Source organism: Garra rufa, chromosome 3 (assembly GCF_049309525.1).
Source record: "Garra rufa chromosome 3, GarRuf1.0, whole genome shotgun sequence".
Lineage (NCBI taxonomy): Eukaryota > Metazoa > Chordata > Actinopteri > Cypriniformes > Cyprinidae > Garra > Garra rufa.
This window is the reverse complement of record NC_133363.1, coordinates 63,242,108-63,255,609: the sequence shown is the minus strand read 5'-3', so window position 1 is coordinate 63,255,609 and position 13,502 is coordinate 63,242,108. Positions and strand designations below refer to the sequence as shown.

General features: G+C 36.5%; 1 protein-coding gene across 1 annotated transcript; it reads right to left on the bottom strand.

Annotated features, from left to right (window-relative positions):
* Positions 1-6,742: 6,742 nt before the first annotated feature.
* Positions 6,743-9,821, bottom strand: LOC141331722 (C-type mannose receptor 2-like). The gene is made up of 4 exons (XM_073836755.1): positions 9,785-9,821; positions 9,338-9,694; positions 7,270-7,626; positions 6,743-7,104 (listed from the first exon to the last, which is right to left on the bottom strand). The coding sequence occupies exons 1-4, from the start codon at positions 9,819-9,821 to the stop codon at positions 6,743-6,745; spliced, it is 1,113 nt and encodes a 370-aa protein (XP_073692856.1).
* Positions 9,822-13,502: the final 3,681 nt, after the last annotated feature.

The window sequence follows — 13,502 nt, the reverse complement described above, 5'->3', positions numbered from 1 at the left end:
TCTCCAGCAGTGGAATACATCATGCTCATCAACACTTAATGAGACGAATCCGTGGTGGAGACTGGAGCTGCGTAATGTTTACAAAGTCAGTAAAGTGGTCATCACTAACAGAAACGACTGCTGTGCAGAACAAATAAACGAAGCGGAGATTCGCATCGGAAACTCTTTGGAGAACAATGGCAACCACAATCCCATGTGAGAAACTTGACAGAATATGAGACATTGAGCACAAATGTGAAGAGTAATGCAGATATGAGAGTATTTGTATATTCTTTCTCTCTGTCTGTAGATGTGCTGTTATTCCTGCTATTCCAGCAGGTGAGTCCTACAGCTCCTCATGCAACGGGATGGAGGGACGTTACGTGAATCTGATCATTCCTGGAGACATGAAGATACTCACACTGTGTGAAGTGGAGGTTTATGGGCAAGGTCACATATTTACAATCTTACATATTTTTGTCAACGTTTTCATAAAAGCAACATCCACTAATTCATATTACATATATCTATGTATCTTTGTTTAGTTCCAGAATTAAAAAGATCATTTGTAAAGATGCAGTTCAACTCCGGAGTTGATTTAACGGACCCTTCAGTGAGAGAAAATGTCCTGAAACAGGTGAGAGAAAGAAACCAATTCAACTGCTGTGAGTAAAATACCAGCAGATGTCATCTGGACATTTTAAGGCTTGTTGTGCGTTTGGTGATTTACATAAAAACCTATTCTTATCAACGTTTTTAGTAATTCAGCTACAGAGCTGCTTTTTGAGGAATATAATGACATTGTTTTAAGCTGGGTTTACAATGGTAAAATAAAAGTCTCCATAAGACATGAAGATTTGAGTGTATTGTTGTAATTCAGTCTAATCAGTTAAATATGAATATGTTATTTTCAGTTGGGATCTGTTCTGGCTGACAAAGGGTTCAAAAATGTGATTCTACGTTGGTCTCAAACCCCTAAACCGGTGATCCAGAAGGTGAATACTGGTGAAAGTGAGTCTGTTCTCATAATTGTACAATGATTTTAAATAAGCCGCACAAATATGAATGAGATGTAATAAGTATTTTATTTACAGGTCCTTGTGGCGATGGAAAATAACACACTGGAAGTCAACACTGTCTTTATCTGACTACATTTACGTTTGTTAAAGGCATTAATTCTGATTCTAAATGTGTTGCCTGGAATTTCTTTATGATTGTTCTTACAATGCAATAATGCTTACAAAAAAAAAAAGATTATTTAATTCACTTCTGCTTTCTTTCCTTTTAGTGTTGAGTCGCATATTTAAGAATTATAAAACATCTTGTGTAACTGTGTATTGTAAACAGAGACAGATAGTAATAATTAAAGAAATGTTAAACGTCCGTTCACACAATCCAAGGGTGTAATTAATTTAAATATTTCAGTTGTGTATTCATTTTCATAGGTTATTATATTCTTACTGTAATATCTATTGTGCATTGAATTAAATTTGATTTCCTGCCATTTCATGGTGTTAGAGCAGGTGGTGCCTTACTTTTCTGCTTAGTTACATGGAAGAATGATACATAAATGTTAGATCCAGATGAGGTTAAAACATATAGTTTTGCATTTGCCTTCATTGGGTGTTTCAGATTCAGTTTTCACTTCCAACTCAGGAATTATTATTGCTGTCTTGCAGGTACTTTTCATGTGAATTGATAATTGTTATTTGCCAATAATTTCCTTCAGCATTTAATATATTACTTGACTGTCACTGTGTGGGGTAAATCTAAACAATGAAAACAATGAAAAATGTGCTCACGGTCACCATTGAAACACAAAGTCAAAGGGACAAATAGACTGAAAGCATGAGAATGAACTACAATAATATTAGATTTAAAGTAGATACGGGGGCTAAATGTAATTTTATCCCCAACAATGTGTAAAAAAAAAAAAAAAAAAAAAAAACACCTGTCACTTAATTATATATTCTGACCACAAGATGTTGCCTGTGGGACAAGGCAACATCTTACATAATCTTAGAATATTTGTTTTCTATTTGATTTGGTTCGTTTTAAGATGTGCAGGTCTGTAAAGCAAGTATACACAGAGTTTCAAAGTTTCTTGCTCAAGTTCATTAAGACCGAGATGGCAAGAAAGCGCGTTCTGTTTGCTTGCTTTATTTTAAAAAAGCACAACGTTTCGTTGTTATTGTGAGTGCGCACAATAGTCTTTTATCTGTATGACAAAAAATGACAGAGTATTTTAAGAGCAAGTGACCACACTGGCACCTCCATCTGTCATGAAGTAAGCGTGCTACTATTCAGCTTCCACAATCCACACATACACTTCAAATAGTGCACATTTTTCTAAGGTAACACTGTAACGTTGCTGCTACATTCATATTTAAGATGAAAAGCCATATTTGAGGTTGATGAATGATAGGTGAGTGTTTGGATGTCCTGCCCAATGTATACTGTGTTACCACATAGACCAGCCAGTAACTATCAGTCCGTCTCGGACTGCGCTACTTTGCCAGTTTCCAGTTACTTTGCCAGTTCCTGTGTACTCCCCTCCATCTCTCACTCCAAATTAAAACAAAAATAATAAAATCTATTATTTATTATATTCATATTATACAAACTGTAATTACTTATAATTCATTGTGGAGTACACATCTTAGGTGCTTTTCTTGATTACTTGTTTTGTTATCATAGTTTTCAGCCATAAGCAAATGTTGTCAGATGCCCCAACCTTCCTTGAGTGTTTTGACCCTTAACCACAAAACTGTCCAGTTAGTGAGTCGGCAGTGGTGGCCAAATCACTGCTCTGGATTGCAGCTTTCTTCCTCTCTCTTGCTCTATATCCAGCATGAAGCTTGTCCAGCATCCTCTCCCATCCTACAAGCAGCATGTTTCTTGCTCTTTCCGTCCACGCCTAAAGCTGGCGTCAGCCGCCATACTGGCTTGTCAGGAAAGCTTCAACAACCTATTTCCCAAGGAAATAGCCATGCCTGCCATCATTTGTCCTTACACTCTGAATTAAAGGATGAAACTTCAAGGCCTTCCTCTCATAAGCCTCCTCACAGCCCTCATCCCATGGCACAGTCAGCTCAGTTAAGATGATCTGATGGTCTTTAGTTGACCACAAGACTATGTAGGGGCAAAGAGCTGTGTGGACCACTTCCAGGAACTACAGCATTCTTCTGACATTGACTCGCGTTTCCCAAGAGCTCGTGGCCTGCAGCAAGTTTGATTGCGCTAATGCCCTGGTTGCAAAGGGCCTGGCTCCCTTCTTGATGAAAGTGAAGGTTCTTCTTTCACCTCTCTCACTCTAATGCAGGGGGGCCCAACCCTGTTCCTGGAAATCTACTATCCAGCAAAGTTCAGCTCCAACCCTGAAGAAACACACCTGAACCAGCTAATTAATCTCTTAAGTAGAACTTGATAATTACAGACAGCTGTGTTGGAGCAGGGCTGGAACAAAAATCTGCAGGTAGGTAGATCTCCAGGAGCAGGGTTGAGCAGCCCTGCTCTAGTGTATCAGCGAGGGACAAGAGCACCTTGTCGTAGCGCCACGTATAGCGGCCTTGAGTTAAATATGTTTTGTACCCTGTCAGTGTTCCCTTTTAATCACAGAGCTTGCATTACGGGTCGTCCCTCAACCTCCATATGTGCAAATGAGACTGTGAAGGAAGGGTGTCATACACAGAGTACAGCAGGAAGTAGAAGCGGTAGAGCATCAGTCTCCACAACTCTGCCCATGTGCTCTTATGCTTGGACTAGGGGTGTAACGATATTGGGTTCACGATACGATACGTATCACGATATTTTGAACAAAAATTAAAACATGAAACTGAAAATCAAACAACAGATTTATTTAAAAAAAAAAAAAATTTCAATTTCAATTTCAATCAGTTTTACATACAAGGTCACATTTTAAGGTTTAATAAAAACCTTCTTTATTAAAATTAGCAACTGATAAGGTCTGTCTGTCACTGAATTTTTTTTTAATTTAACATGATAGTGATACAATTGTCAAGATGTCAAATTCTTTAAACCTGCTAGCGAAGGAAGATTCTATGTGTGTGTGAAACAGAGTCCTACCCGACGGGTGAACCGCTAAAACTGACGTAACGGTGGAATAATATTTATCTGTCAGGTGCAGTGCGGGTGACATGCACAGGTTTTTGCTCTTTGGACTCAATCCGGTACACGCTGACGCTGCTCTCAAACGGTCTCGTGCTTGTGTTCGCGCTCTGTCTGAAGACCGTTTAAAAGCCATTTCACATGGGACGCATCAAGCGGTGGAATCTCTGAGCGGCTGCCGCTTTCTCTCATAGTGAAAGTGTTTTGCGGTCGAGCTGGTGTTCGCGACGCGGTCTCGGGGTAAACGTATTGCAAACAACAAGGTCTCATTATACTTTACAAAAACAAAATAAATGAAACGTAATGAAAATACTATATGTGTTATTTGCTATTTGTCATTTTATGGGACAATGACTAGCGTGGTTTTCATGTCAGACACAGTTTAATATGACATTTTACACATAATTGTATTTTTACTGCGCAGGCGATACACGCATTTTCTGAATATTTTTCTTTATTAATAGCCTTTCTCCGTATATTATGGATCATACAGCTCCGAAATGTTGCCATACTGCTGGCTTAAATGAGGAGGGAGGGTCCGCAATCTCTGGGTTGGTTGCCATGTTTCCTCACGTTCTTTTTCAACTAGCTCAACTTTTGCAGGCAGGCGTCACATGATTGGAAAGGTAGTCACGGGGTGTGCCGCGATTTTCCCTTATTTCCCTTATTTCGGTTTCATATTGCGTATCGTTACAGCCCTAGCTTGGACAGATCCCATTTTGTCCATGCTCCCTGGAATGCTTGTTCACTACTCTGGACAAATGCCACTGCTCCTCTTGAGCAGGAATTTCTGCCTAAACCAAGCCTCGCCTGATCGTAGTACTTACGCTCCCAAACTGTTGGAAATGTGTCAAATGTGCCCCAGACCTTGACATCCTCTGCAGATGTTGCCATTGATGTCCCACAGTTTTAATAAGATTTCTGCCTGCTCGATGGCTGTGTTGAGTGCCCATTTACATCATGTTGTACTGCCTGCTTGCTATGCCTGCACATCTTTGGGACATCTTGAATTCCTCCATGACAGATGACAGAGGGAGCTACAACTGTTCTGATTGAATGTAGAGGCCCACCGAAGAGAAACTTGAGAATCCCTAATCACCTCTGCAGGTGCTTGGTAATTTTCCTCTCAATGCCTTCCAGAACTGTTAAAGGGAACTCTGAGGAGTCAAGTAAGCCTGGGCAAAAAACCATGTTGGTACATTCAGGATTTAAATTTTTGGGGGAGTCCAGACCTGTCAACCACTCTTTGGTTTGTTTTGCAGTGTCTGCAACATTGGCACCATCTTTCAGTGATGCTTTCAACCACTTCCCTAAACACTTTATAGTGCTGTCCTCAATGGATGGAATGACCTCGCCTTGAGCTCAGAGGCCAAACTTATTTGTGACTCGGCCCTTCCTGATCACCAGCTTTTCCTGATCAGTGGCTCCGTTGTTCAGGGTTTCCAGTACCCATCTTGCTTGAACATGTGTCACAGTTGTTAATATATCATTTATGTAATATATTTAAATTAATTATTATACTGTATGAACCGACAATTCATCTTAAACATTAATGTGACGCTTTACATTTAAATTATATGCATAGCCTATAAAAAGTTTCAATATGTAAAGCTTTTAAAATTATTTGTTTTTCTTTTGAGCTGTTTGTGAAACTATAGGTAAATTCTGTTGATTCATTTGCATAGTCAAATGTTTTCTTCCTGCTGCCTTCTCATATTTTAGCTGAAAGTAACCATGTTCATTTCTCTGTCTTCAAACACACACTAAAGGTCACCTCCTCTTCGCCTACTGAAACAGATGGAATTTAAACTTTGCCGGGCTGAAACAGAACATTTATTTTGAAAAAACAGCAGAAATATAACAAAATGTTCCAGCCATTGGTCATTAGTAAACATACCGAACACAATATTCTTGAACAGTGTTCTGCGTTTTGATCATTTCATTTTAATTAACAGTCTTACTATTATGTCATATCTTCAATAAAAAAAATGCAGGCACTTATTTATATACTTCAACATTCTTGTGTTTGTATATAATTTGATAAACTGACCCATACTATACTTTTATAGTCATCAGTCTGAGAACAGAATCCTTGCTCTTGTCAAACTCAAACATCCACAGGAGGCACTACAATGGAAGCTCTAGTAGAATTAATTCAAGGAAGCTTAAATTATATAAGTGACAACATATCGTAAATATTATCCTAATTGATCCTAATAAATCAGCAATCAAATATATGTAACACATTTGATACATTTAAATTGCAGTGCATTGTAATGTGGTGGGGAAATAAGGAAATAGTCAAGAGACAAGAATACTGGCTGTAGATTACTTTATTTGAGCTGATGTTCTGTTGTCATGTGTTTATTTGTTATAATGACATGATTATTGAAAAATATAGAGTTGTGACCACACCAGATTTACAAAGTGATGTTTAAAAACACACACGTCATGTTAGTAAAATAGACAATCTAAAGACTATTAAACTGTGTTAAGAGCATATTATGTTATGAAATACAGAAATAAAGCAGTCTTTTGACCACTTTTAAAACACAATACACAGATTAATTCAGAACTTACTAAAGAACAAAAACATAAAATCAAATCAGAACAAATTATGAAGTATAAAAATATATTAATTTCTGCTGCAGATGAAGTTGAGTTTGTCAGTTTCAGGAAGGCTGATCCAGTGCTGATCTCCTCCAGACTGAACTGCTCCTTTTCTCTTTTCGAGGCTGCAGTTTTCGGGTGTCGTTCCGTTCCCAGGAGCCCAGTTCTGATAGCACACAATCTCTCCACTCACCCAGAGCCACATGTTCATGATGCAGTAGTTGTGTAAACCCAACCACACCTCCGCAGTAGACGCCAGTTTAACCACGTTCATCACACGACGCTGAATCTCTTCTGAATGAACCGAGACCAGATCCACATGATTCTGTCTGCAGTATCTCAGAGCTTCAGACCACGTCAGATTCTTTGTGATCAGAATCAGTTTATCTGGAAACAAAACAAACCACAAGAAACTAGAGAGAGACTGATCAAAAACAACATGGAAAAACAAACACTGTTAATGCATTTGTCATGTTGGACGTGTAGTGTGAACTTAAAGAGATCTGGAGGTGATAGACAGATTTTTTTTTTTCTGTTTGAGAGTCTTCTTACCTTCATGACATACAAAAGGAAACTGGTTGTAGCAAGAGACGTCATGCCATTGTCCTTGAGCGGTCTGATTCACAGCTGTACAGTCTTCCCCTTTTCCAAAATTATTAGGTTCACCATACTTCCAGTATCTGAATGAGGAGTCACTCTGATCTGACCACTGCCATGAGTCTCTGACTCTGAACAGACCGATCCAGACATGCTTTTGTTCAGTTAAGTGTCTGTCACTAATGATCTTCTCAACCTGTTGATTCTCATTCTGGTTTCTCACACTGACCAGATCAATGTGATTCTGTCTGCAGTAACTCTGAGCATCTCTCCAATTCATCGTCTGATTGACAAAGATAAGTCCTGTGTTTGCTTTAAGAAAAGCAAATGGGAAATTATTATTATTATTATTATTATTATTATTATTAGGCATTTCTCGATGTGAACGTGAGCACGTCTGAACTGAGCTGCTTTGACACCAGGTGATAAATTGAATATTCACAATAGGGTTGTCACGATACCATAAAAATGACTTACGATACTATACCAGCTAAAGTATCACGATACCAAGTAGTATCACGATACCATGCAGTATTCTGTTAATTTAAAATTCAAATCTACAAAATGAACAAAAAAATTCATAAATAAAAAGATGTAAATGAAAACAGGCAAGATTTTTCTCTGAATACTTCACTAATGTGAATAAATGACTGGCTATTGTTATCCATGAAATCATGTCAACAAAAGTCATCTGAGCACTGCACAGAAGCTTCATAGAGTGACATTTAGATGTGGTATTTATGCATTTAGACTGTACTTATAATTGCATAAATAATGTTATAAGATAAATGTTTTAAATACAAAACTCTGAATATAGAAATATGTTGGAAAAGAATGGAACATGACGGGAAACTTAAAACCGCCAGCAGATGGCAGCAGTGTTCATGATTGAATCACTGAGTTGTTCAAACGATTCTTTCAAAACAGCTGAATCATTCAGGGGTGAATCAAATGACTCGTTTTTATGAATGGCTTAGTGAATCAGTGATTGCCCAAACTAACGCGAATTCAGATTCGAACACAGAAACGAAACTAAAACATCTTGCTCGTGTCTTATTGCTGAACTGTCACGAGCATTTTTGCTGCCATATCTTAAAATTTCCAAGTTAGCAGCTTGTATATTAAAACGTATTAATTTATAATGTTAAAAATACATTTATATAAAATGATTGATAAGAACCAAGTGCAAAGCCACTATGTTAATGAATGGAATTGCATTCGTGATCGCAAAGATGCTTCCAGAAACGAATTATTACACATGTTCTAAAAGTGGGCAAATGAATAAAAATGCGAAAATTCTGTCTAGTAAAATATTTTGATGTTTAATAATTGATTCTTGGGCTGATATTTTTTAAATAACATTAGACAGTCGTCTGAATCAGACCCTCTCTTCTGAAACTGCAGCGTGAACAAGGACGTGCGCGTGCAGCTTCTCATTTCAAACTGAACTGAAGCATGGTGAAACACTGAATAGCATATAAAGCCTATACACCGCTTGTACTACACAAAGCACAGCAGAAAGACATTTTGGCAGTCAACTTGTAATGTTTCTGCTGGCGTGCATGAACGTTTTAAACAGTGTTCCTGCCGTGCATACAACATATCTTATGGTGCTACCGTTTGGACGATACTACCGTTTCAAAAATGCAATGGCACCGCGGGTATTTGTAAGCTTTAGTATCGCGATACTACCGTAGCACCGGTATACCGTGCAACCCTAATTCACAATATATTCAGTGACATTTTAAACTTACAACATGAAATAACATTAGTAAATATTGTGATTTATAAAATTAGATTACATTCCCTTACATATATTTTTTTAATACTTAATTCAGACACAGAGTCTGATGAGAAAAACTTCAAACAAAGGAAAATGTTTGAGTTAAAAAACAGTTGCAGTAAAAAAAAAAAAAAAAGATTTGTGTTAAGAAACTGAAGGCTGTTTAATATTCCATTCAAATGTGGTATATGGTGCATCTATAAATTAACATTTGTTGTAATTTTAAATATTCACACTCACTATTGTTGCAGATGAAATTTCGGGTGTTAAAACATGGAAAATCATGCCACTCTCCATTTAGCATCACAGCACAATCATCTCTGCCTTCAGGTTGTCCAGTTTCCCAGTTCAGATAGAGCGCAGGTTCACCTGAAGACCACTGCCATTCATCACGACCTGTCTTCTGCAGCCCAATCCAGACAAACTTAACACTTCCATCATTCACACTCTTGTTCAGCTCGTTCATGTCGTTCCTGTTGTCAACGGTGGCCAGATCTGTGTAATTCTCTCTGCAGTATCTCTGAGCTTCAGTCCAGGTCTTCTTCTCATTTATAAAGTGATACTGACGCTGAACACATTCAGATACGGAGCAGAGAGCTGTGAAAGAGAGGCTTTGCTTAAATGCTTTTCATAACACGATCAAACCTAATAAAACTAAACCATGAATAAAACCACAAACACACTCACCAATGAGAAAAATAATGGCACATAGTGTGTGCTTCATTTCTGAGGAAGAATAAGAGAGTAAAACATGATGTATTAATAATTAAATTTTAAAAAAAGCAGCAGAACACAATTCAGCCTCATTTAGATAATATTAACATCTCAAAGTCTAATTCTAGTTAAAGAATGAACATGTGAGTTGTTCTTACTTTAGAGGTTGTGTGTTTCTGTCCTGAGTCTGATGTTTCTGTCTGCAGCTTCAAACAGTGTGATTATTATATCTGCTCTCATCCGTCATTCACTACGTCACATCATTTGTTTTTTACTCTAAATCAAAAGCCCTTTTTGATTTTGCTTCCTCGTTCACGTCTGTCCACATTTTCCGCTGCACTGGTCATTTCCCGTCATTTGTTGAAAGAGTTTTAACATTAATTAAAATAGCAGGAAATATGTGGAGAGAAACGAAGTGAAATTATAAATTATGTAATGACAACAGCAGAGTTTAAAGGGATGGTTCACCTAAAAAGGAAAATTGTCATATTTTTCTCCCCCTTGTGTTGTTCCAAGCCTGTATGACTATTTCTTCTGCAGAACACAAAAGACAACATTTTTGAAGAATGTTTTTGGGTTTCCATTAACTTCTATAATGTTTTTTTTCTTTTTTTTTTTTTTTGTATTAATTAGTATTTTTGTATTAATTAGCCAATTAGTGGTGAAATAATGTAAAATGATGCAAGACATCCAGGAGTTTCTTTAATCATAATTATACTTCGTCTCAATAATAAAGAGTAAAAGATGCATACCTGGCATTACAAACATAATAGTGTGGAGTTACACATCATTTGTGTATTTCATCTTTAAAAGAAACCTTTTTACATGTTACTTCCTCAAAATTTGTGTATCTCATTGTTGACTGTTACTGCTGTGCTTATAATCCGGCCTCAAAGTAGGAAATACTATGCGCCGATATTCCCCTTATTTGCTTTTTGACGTCAGTGACACCTGCTAATACACAAAACCATTTTAGATCGACAAACTGTAATATTGTATAAGATTTCTATTCTAACTGAAAGCATAATTCTAGGCTATTCGCTGCCATTTTCAAAGTACATGCAAAAATGTGACATTTCAAGCGCTAAACCTGGGAGCACATACTACTACTGACGCATATATCTAGTGATGTGACGTTCGACACCGAAGCTTGTATCAAAAACACTAAACATCTCACAGTGAAGCACTGTACTGGAGCTTGATTCGTTTTGGCATAATCGCGTGACCTGTTTTCGCACACAACCACGTGACTGCTTTGTATTCTGATTCAATTAAGGCGAACTTCTTGCGCAGGTTTCAAGTGGCATTCACCATAATATGAATAAATATGTAGGCCTACATGTGTAGTTTTGTGCATGTTCATTTTTGTAGTATTCCCCGCTTTACAAGCACTTATAATTAAAAATAATATTAGTTAACTTAACAATATTCTTAATTTACTTTAATTATATACGACATGGACCATGCTTATACTTTTATAAGTTTATTTACAGATTAATTAATTTATACCTTGTGTAAGTAAAATGACATTTTTATTTGTTTATTTCTTATGGTTTTCCTAGCACAAATTGATTTATTTTATGAAACTGTCTAAAAATCGCTTGGACATCTGGGACGCGAAAGCTACTTTTTCCACCTTTGACCACAAGATGTCATAAGTGTGCAACGTGTTGAAAAGCTTTGAATAATGAACCTTTTTATGATACAGTTGAGGGGAAAGCCTCAGTGCTTTGAAAAGCTTCATTTTCCCATCACTAGATATATCTACTTTCCGGCAACGCGCCAAAATAAAAGCTTTCTAATTTAGGTTTGAAAAATGATGAAAAAAAAAAAAAAAAAAAATAGAAGTAAATTGTTATAATTTTATTTTTAGGTTTATAATAAAATTATTGTATTTTTATTTAATACATTTATTAATATTATTTTAAAACATAATAGTATTACCACACAATATTATTTTGTTTAAAAATAAATAAATAAATAAAATCCAATGATATTATCATCACTATTATTCTTTTTTTTTTTTTTTTTTAGAGTTATATTTAATGGGTGCATCCATCTCAGGCAAATCTCAAGGTTCCAGGAACCAGGCTAAAAAGCTTATGTGCACCTGTGGTCATATAGGTCAATATATAGTTAATAGTCAAGGTAGTGTAGGTAAATAAAATATTGAATACATTATGTAAATAATGTACTGGCTTTGAGTACCTAGAATAGTGCTATATAAATAAGATTATTATTATTATTATTATTATTATTATTATCATTATTATTATTATTATTATTATTACTTTAAATTGAGAAGTGATGTGGGATTTTGGTAGAAGCCATGCTGAAACTGAATGAGACCGGGACTCTTATTATGAAAATACACAGGACTCGTATGTAGAGGAGCAGTAGTTCGCCGGCGCTCTCACAGTTGCTGGGGATTGTGTGCCATAGACATAATAAATTATGTTATCGTGTTTTTATCCAGAAAAAAAAACGCAGCTCCTTCGTTTATCTCCATTGGTTTTTATGGCAGTCTTGCCCGAATAAACATGGCAGACGCGTTGACGTATGACATATGGTATAGCAGCAACGTACCAAAGCGGCCAATGCCTCAAGGTATTTATAATGACTATGTTGTATGCGACGTAGACGCATTTGCTCCTAACTCTTCAATATGACTTGTCTTGCACAATAACTAAACTATATGCACACGAGTCATGCTATTATTGTGTGTTTGTAGATGTTGCAAATATTCAGTGTATAAATGTTCCGGTTATTGAAAATATGTAGATCGTCCGTCATTTTGTGGATGCGATGATGTGATGTGCTTGTTAAATGCATTTACTGTGATTCATTCAGGCCCCAGTTGACAGGTTATGGTGCTCATATTAGTTTGTTTATATTATATTTGTGTTTGGTTAATTAGAGTTCATATATGTGTAAATATCAACGCACTCCTCCAGTCAGATGGTTTAAGTAGTCATTCCAGTGCAAACAATTGTAATGCTATTCTATTTACTGGCAATGCAGAGCAAACATGAATGTTAATCTAACACGATGGCAGTTCTAATTATTTAAAAAAAAAACAGTAACTAGAATAGTAAATGCGTAAGGTTTACACTTCTCAGTCCTTTGCTGGTTTATGCTGGTCCTTGACCGGGAACATGACCGGCATAAACCAGCAAAGGACCAGTATTAACCAGCTAAAACCAGCATCCCAGCACCAAAACATACCTAACCAGCATATGCTGTTTTTTTCAGCAGGGAGGTTCTTATGCCTTATTTGTTTAGTCATGGGTGATGATTTCAAATGCATAAAATACCTTTTGGCTTGTCTGAGTATATTAAAATGAGTTATGGGAAGAGCTCAAATATATAATGTATATATTAATGTGCATTGTTGAGGAATGTGGGAAAAAAAAAAACATTTAATAACCCTGTCTCCTCAATTTTTTTTCTGTTTTTATAGGAACATTCAAATCTGTCAACATGGCCTTCTACCATGGGCCTTGCAACAGTAGCTTTTCTATGTGCAATTTACAACCTCATCGCTAGATGTCGCCAAAATGTACACTTTACCTTTAACATAGTTCAAGCTCAGTCACTGTGGCAACTTATGCTGGAAAGCTAACATAGACGGATGTTCCATATTTCATGTATTTATGTAATATTTGCATACAATATATTTGCAAATAAAAAA

Bases quoted from the DNA above. Each gene is read 5' to 3' on its own strand.
- LOC141331722 (XM_073836755.1), bottom strand. From the start codon at position 9,821: ATGAAGCACACACTATGTGCCATTATTTTTCTCATTG. The intron at 9,695-9,784 runs GTGAGTGTGTTT...TCTCTTTCACAG, and splicing joins TGCCATTATTTTTCTCATTG to CTCTCTGCTCCGTATCTGAA. The intron at 7,627-9,337 runs GTGAGTGTGAAT...CTTTTCTTAAAG, and splicing joins AAATTTCATCTGCAACAATA to CAAACACAGGACTTATCTTT.